Source organism: Rhinopithecus bieti, unplaced genomic scaffold, assembly GCF_001698545.2.
Source record: "Rhinopithecus bieti isolate Rb0 unplaced genomic scaffold, ASM169854v2 scaffold_23276, whole genome shotgun sequence".
Lineage (NCBI taxonomy): Eukaryota > Metazoa > Chordata > Mammalia > Primates > Cercopithecidae > Rhinopithecus > Rhinopithecus bieti.
This window is the reverse complement of record NW_016810868.1, coordinates 1,416,915-1,423,314: the sequence shown is the minus strand read 5'-3', so window position 1 is coordinate 1,423,314 and position 6,400 is coordinate 1,416,915. Positions and strand designations below refer to the sequence as shown.

At 56.4% G+C, this 6,400-nt stretch overlaps 2 protein-coding genes across 4 annotated transcripts in view; both read left to right on the top strand.

Annotated features, from left to right (window-relative positions):
- Positions 1 to 105: 105 nt before the first annotated feature.
- TMEM141 (transmembrane protein 141) lies at positions 106 to 2,093 on the top strand. Of its 2 annotated transcripts, XM_017893214.1 has the most exons (5): positions 119 to 246; positions 535 to 601; positions 771 to 854; positions 1,071 to 1,178; positions 1,639 to 2,088. In XM_017893214.1, exons 1-5 carry the CDS (start codon positions 193 to 195, stop codon positions 1,650 to 1,652), a joined length of 327 nt encoding a protein of 108 aa, XP_017748703.1. In that variant the 5' UTR covers positions 119 to 192; the 3' UTR covers positions 1,653 to 2,088. The 2 variants fall into 2 exon arrangements, with proteins under 2 accessions (XP_017748702.1, XP_017748703.1); XM_017893213.1 differs by lacking the exon at positions 771 to 854 and having other exon boundaries at positions 106 to 246; positions 453 to 601; positions 1,639 to 2,093.
- A 2,276-nt stretch (positions 2,094 to 4,369) lies between these two features.
- The window catches only part of CCDC183 (coiled-coil domain containing 183), a 12,691-nt gene continuing 10,660 nt past the window's right edge, over positions 4,370 to 6,400 (top strand). For both annotated transcript variants that reach the window (XR_001889393.1, XM_017893082.1), the window contains exon 1: positions 4,370 to 5,268. Coding sequence is in view for 1 of the 2 variants with exons in the window: in XM_017893082.1 (XP_017748571.1) it covers positions 5,199 to 5,268 (70 nt within the window). In the remaining variant the exon portion in view is untranslated. The remainder of the gene's footprint in view (positions 5,269 to 6,400) is intronic.

Below are 6,400 nucleotides of genomic sequence, written 5' to 3'. Positions count from 1 at the left end.
GCCTGCTGCAACGCAGGCCCGCCCCAGGCCCCGTCTCCTAGGCCCCGCCCCTGCCTGTTCCACGCCCCCAGATCCTGGCCCCGCCCCTCCGACCGCAACTGCGCAGGCCTGTCCTCTAGGCCACACCCCCAGGTCCTCGCCCCGGTCCTCAGCCTGCGCCTGCGCAGGCCCGCTCTCCGAGCCCTGCCAACCATGGTGAACTTGGGCCTATCCCGGGTGGACGACGCCGTGGCTGCCAAGCACCCGGTGAGAAGGCCGGTCTGGGACGCGGGCCTCAGATCCCAGAAGCTGACCTGAGCGAGGCAGAGGGGCTGGGGCGTGGGGGTGCCCTTGTCAGGGAAGAGTGGCGGAGGCGGGGGGCACTCTCTTGCTAGGGGTCTCAGGGCGTCCGGGTGGGCATAGGGGAGGTGGGACGTGTCCAAGCGCCCAGGGTCTCACTCCTTCACAGCCAGGGTGTGCCCAGAGGAAGAACAGGAGAGGTGGTGAAGAAAGAGGGCAGGGGACCGAGCCTTCACCCCCCCTCTGCCACCCCAGGGACTCGGGGAGTATGCCGCATGCCAGTCACACGCCTTCATGAAGGGCGTTTTCACCTTCGTCACAGGTAGGCTGCGTCCGGGTGTTCTGCGGCTGGGAGAGAACGCACTCTCCTGCCCGGCGCTGGCTCCCCAGCAGGGGGCGCCAAGTCACCTGCCCGCAGGTGCTAGGGGCCTGGCCCGGTGGGCCCCGGCCAGCCCCGGGTACAGGCTGATGGGGACCTCGGCTCTTTGCAGGCACCGGCATGGCCTTTGGCTTGCAGATGTTCATTCAGAGGAAGTTTCCATACCCTTTCCAGTGGAGCCTACTAGTGGCCGTGGGTGGGTACTCCAGGGCCCCTGCCTGGGCTCTTTGAGGGGTTTCTGCTAGGGTTGGGGCTGTGGTTCTGCGTTCCTGACTCTAACATGGAGCCCCAGGTCTTCGCGGGAGCCCCACCTGAGCCCACCCACCCCATCTGTCAGGAAGTAGCCTGTGCCGGCTTCTTTTATCCTGAGAAGCACAGAGGCCCCAGCCCTCTTCCATTTCCTGCTCCACAGTTGCAGGCTCTGTGGCCAGCTATGGGGTGACGAGAGTGGAGTCGAAGAAATGCAGCAATCTCTGGCTCTTCCTGGAGACCGGGCAGCTCCCCAAAGACATGAGCACAGGTGAGAGAGCCTGGGGGTTAGCGAGAAGTGAATGCCACAGCTCCAGCGCCCAGTGTTTTGGGCAGCCAAGCCTGGGTGCCCCACGTGATAGGCTAGACAAGGTCCCTTCCTCTGGTCAGGTCTCCTCAGCATGTGACTCCCAGAAGGGTTGGAGCTGGGGGTGGGCGCAGTAGACAGATCTTGGAGATCTCCCTTTGCAGGAGAATGAACCAAGAGGGGCTGGAGTGCCCCAAGACTGAGAGGAAGGGCGTGGAGTGAGGGGTGTGGCAAGGCCACAGCAGCCACGGGGGCACCCAAGAGGAGTGAGGCTGGATTGAGAAGCCCTGCATTGGACCCAGGCCTGGCCCCCACTGCCTGTTGTCCTTGTTATGGAACCCAGTTTCTGCCATGATTAAATGGGCACAGTGATGCCAAGCCACAACGGATGTGGTTCGAGCTTGTCTCTCTCTGCCTCTTACAGATCGGCGAAGCTAGGACAGCTCCGGCCGGGGCACAGAGGATTGGGGGCAGTAGGAGTCTGGAACACAGCCTTCATGCCCCCCGACCCCAGGCTGACCCTCCCCACACCCTAGGGTACCCCAGTCATATCCTCTGTCCACATGCGTGGCCAGGCCTGATAAACCTCTGCAGACGGCGGCTGCCCCAGCCTGGGACCTGCCCAGAAAGTTGGAGCAGAAGAGGCTCTCCTCTAGGTGGTGGTTCTCGTCTAGGGTATCGGGACGATGGTCTGCACTGCCAGCAGAGAGGGTGTGTCTGGGGGCCACCACCTAGGGGGCATGGGGTAGAAGGGGCTTGTGCACTCTGTCATTCCCTTTCTAGCCCCTGCACCTGTGACAAGTCCAAGGTGCTAGGACTTGTGCTAGCTGGTGCTAGGGGTGTGGGGTTAATAAATGGCTTATCCTTCTCTCCACCCAAGTTTCTACCTGAGCAGGTGAAAAACAAACCAGGAGGGTAAGATGATGACAGGTCACATGACATCTTTACTACCCTACAGTTGATATATGAGGATCATATGCAAGTTACATACTGAGGGTGTACAAGGAAGTTCCCAACACTGAACCCCAGAATTAGATGTTTGCACCAGCCCTGTAGGCCGCGTGACACCACCACAGCCTCTCTGTATGGGGGTCTGCCTCTGCAGCACTTAGCATGTAGAGGCAGAGCAAAAGGGGCTAGGCTGGCCAGAGCCTGGCTGCTGGGAGAGGGGGAGCTTGTGGGTCATGCCCACCTGCCTGTCATTCCCCACTCGTCTGTTAGCCGAAGTCACTCCCCAGAGGCACAGCTAGCCTGTTGTAGCCGTGTCTGTGCAGAAAGAAAGCTTCTGGGTGAGCAAGTCTGCCCACAGCCCGGAGCCCCAAGAGGAAGAAGAGGTGGAGACCAGACGGAACCTCCTCCATAAGTCCATCAGGGTTACAGCTGGCTTCCCCGCAGCACTGAAGGCCCACAGCATGGTCCCTGCTGCCCCAGACCCAGCTCAGCCCCCACGCCTCACCTTGCCAGGCACTGGAAAGAAAGTTGATTGAGTACCTACTTGGCCTTCAAAGTGACAGGAAGCTCAAGGTGACAGTGGCTTCGGCAAGATGGAGCTTTATTTTTCTGTTTTTTGTGTTGTTGTTGAGACAGAGTCTCGCTCTGTCACCCAGGCTGGAGCGCAATGGCACGATCTCGGCTCACGGCGACTTCCACCTCGCCGGTTCAAGCCATTCTCCTGCCTCAGCCTCCCAGGTAGCTGCAATTACAGGCGCCCACCACCACGCCTGACTAATTTGTATTTATTTATTTATTTTGGAGATGGAGTTTTGCTCTTGTTGCCTAGGCTGGAGTGCAATGGTGCAATCTCGGCTCACCATAACCTCCGCCTTCCAGGTTCAAGCGATTCTCCTGCCTCAGCCTCCCCAGTAGCTGAGATTACAGGTATGCGCCACCATGCCCAGCTAATTTTGTATTTGTATTTTGTATTTTTATCCATGTTGGTCAGGCTGGTCTCAAACTCCCAACCTCAGGTGATCCGCCTGCCTCAGCCTCCCAAAGTGCTGGGATTACAGCGTGAGCCACCGCGCACCGCGCCTGGCCGAGCTTTATTTTTTCTTTCATGTAAAAGTACAAGTGAGTGGTCCAGGGTTGACAGGGAATCAGGGACCAGGCTCATTTCAGTGTGTTCCCTGCTGTAGTGGCCTCTGTTCCCAAATCTGCCTCATGGCCCCAGGCGGCTGCACCAGCTTCGGCCATTGTGTCTTGATCTCATTTAAGAGGGAAGAGAGAGGGCAGCTTACCTGCCACTGCTGCTTTCACTCTGTTGACCTGAACAAAGTCATCAGGTGCATCCAGTGCCAGGATGCTCAGGAAGGCAGAGTGTTCTGGGCAGCCATGCACCCACTAAAATTCAGGTGTTTTACATCTGAGGAAGAAGGACAGCAGGTAGGCTCTGCCTCGCTAGATTCCAAGCCTAGCCCCCAAGAACAAGGGGGAGATGAGCGAACCACACCCTTAGCAGGACATCCCAGCACCCTGAGGGTAAGGCCTGGGTGGGAGGGAGAGAAGGCAGAACCTGGAGTTTGCCTGGACTGGCTTTCCAAAAACAGTGACCAGAAAGGGAAGGGATCTATGTGACAGCACATGAGCGAAGGCCATTGTCGGGCGGGCTTGGGTCCCTTCACACTCCTGTTTTGAGGCCCTGACCCCCAGTACCTCTGCATGTCTGTGTTTGAGACAGGGGCTTTCCAGAGGTCATGAAGGTAAAATGAGGTAACTGGGGTGGGCCCTAACCCAACAGGACTTGTGTCCTCATAAGAAGAGGAAATTAGGACATAGACACACAGGGACAGCCACGTGAGGACACAGAGAAGACAGCATCTGCAAGCCAAGGAGAGGCACCTAAGGAGACACCAGCCCGCTGACCTGTGATCTCAGCCCCTCAGCCTCCAGGCTGCTCACACCCTCTAGTCGGTGGTGCTTTGATTTTGTTTTGTTTTGTTTTGTTTTGTTTTGAGATGGAGTCTTACTCTCTCATGCAGGCTGGAGTGCAGTGGCGTGATCTCAGCTTACTGTAACTTCCACCTCCTGGGTTCCCAAGTAGCTGGGATTACAGGCACCTGCCACCACACTAGGCTAATTTTTGTATTTTTAGTAGAAGTGGGGTTTCACCATGTTGACCAAACTGGTCTCAAACTCCTGACCTCAGGTGACCCACCCGCCTCAGCCTCCCAAAGTGCTGGGATTACAGGTGTGAGCCACCGCACCTGGTCAGTGGCACCTTGTTATAGCTGCCTGAGCCTACTAAGGCAAGGCTGGGAGGAAGTACCCTATCTCATGCATACCCCACAGAGTTCCAGGCTGCCTGGTGCTCCAGGCACTCCCCTCTAAGGGAAGGGTGGAGGGGGTGCAGAGATGGAGAACTTACCCCTTCTGGAGTGACACATGAACCCAAGACCCAGTAATTCCCAAAGGAAAGTGGGGGTGAAGTAGTGCGGGCTCCAGGCAGCACAGAGAGGTCAGGGACAGAAGTCAGAAGAGATAAGGTGGGGGTGTCCCAAGAGCCAGGTTACCCAGGGCATGCAGTTTGGACTTGGGGCTGGAGGTGGGGGGTGCAGAGGGAGGTCCCGTAAGGCAGTTTCAGAACAGTTTTAGCAGGGCTTATCCTGCTGCTTTGTGGAGGATGGTGTGTGGCATGGGAGGGGCCAGGGAACCCAGTGCAGGTGTGGAGTGCTGGTGCTGCCAACGCATCACAAACCTCCCCCTCAAAGAAAGCAGCACAGGCGCCCGGCAGAGCTCCTAAACCTCAAGCAGCTGCCAGGAGACCTGTTTCAATTAGGACACACATCTGGAGGCCACCCCAAGGTGGCTGGGGGCAGAATGGGGCAGGGAGGCCCTGCAATTCCAGGGTTGCCCAGGCACTGAGAATCCTGGCTCTCATCATAATGGGCTGAGGTTCTGGGGACAAGCTGAGTGGCAGCTCTGAGCCAGCTGAGCCCAAGGAAGCTTTGAGGCACACAGGGTCCCTGGGGGAGCCTGAGGGCAGCCATGAGGAGGCACAGCGAGACAGACGTGGAGGAGCAGACCCAGGAGCTGAAGACCATCACTCGGCTCCAGGGTGAGCCTGCACCGTGACCAGTGTCCCTTGCCCATCTGGGGGTTTCTGGGTGCACAACTTTTTGTGGGGAAAAGGAAGATCAGATTGTTACTGTGTCTATGTAGAAAAGGGTGACATAAGAAACTCCAGTTTGATCTGTACTAAGAAAAACTGTTCTGCTTTGAGATGCTGTTAATCTGTAACTTTAGCCCCAACCCTGTGCTCACAGAAACGTGCTGGATTGAATCAAAGTTTAATGGATTTAGGGCTGTGCAGGATATGCCTTGTTAACAATATGTTCGCAGGCAGTATGCTTGGTAAAGTCATCGCCATTCTCCATTCTCAATTAACCGGGGACACAGTGCACTGCGGAAAGCCACAGGGACCTCTGCCCGAGAAAGCCCTGGGTATTGTCCAAAGTTTCCCCCCACTAAGACAGCCTGAGATATGGCCTTGTGGGAAAGGAAAGATCTTACCATCCCCCAGCCCGACACCCATAGTCTGTGCTGAGGAGGAGTGAACAGGGAGGACTCTTTGCAGTTGAGATCAGAGGAAGGCTTCTGTCTTCTGCTCATCCCTGGGAATGGAATGTCTCGGTGTAAAGCTGACCTTTCCCATTCGGTCAGCTTTACTCTTTGCTACACTGAGATGTTTGTGTAATGTGAAACATAAAACATAAATCTGGCCTACTGAGATGCTACACTGAGATGTTACTCTTTGCTACACTGAGATGTTTGTGTAAGGTGAAACATAAATCTGGCCTACGTGCATATCCAGGCACAGCACCTTTCCTTGAACTTATTCATGATACAGATTCCTTTGCTCACATGTTTCCCTGCTGACCTCCCCACCTGTTGCCCTGCTACACTCCCCTCACCAAGAGAGTAAAAATAATGATCAGAGAATACGGAGGGAACTCAGAGACCGGGGCTGGTGCAGGTCCTTGCATGCTGAGTGTGCCAGTCCCCTGGGCCCACTGTTCTTTCTCTATACTTTTGTCTCTGTGTCTCTTTTCTTTTCTTTTTTTGAGATGGACTCTCACTCTGTCCCCCAGGCTGGAGTGCAGTGGTGCGATCTCAGCTCACTGCAAGCTCCACCTCCCGGGTTCACGGCATTCTCCTGCCTCAGCCTCCCAAGTAGCTGGGACTACAGG

What these genes read in the sequence shown, in the direction of transcription:
- TMEM141 (XM_017893213.1), top strand. Translation starts at nt 193, where the DNA reads ATGGTGAACTTGGGCCTATCCCGGGTGGACGACGCCGTGGCTGCCAAG. An exon ending in CGTTTTCACCTTCGTCACAG is followed by an intron (nt 602 to 1,070) that starts GTAGGCTGCGTC and finishes CCTGCTCCACAG; the next exon opens with TTGCAGGCTCTGTGGCCAGC. An exon ending in CCCCAAAGACATGAGCACAG is followed by an intron (nt 1,179 to 1,638) that starts GTGAGAGAGCCT and finishes TGCCTCTTACAG; the next exon opens with ATCGGCGAAGCTAGGACAGC.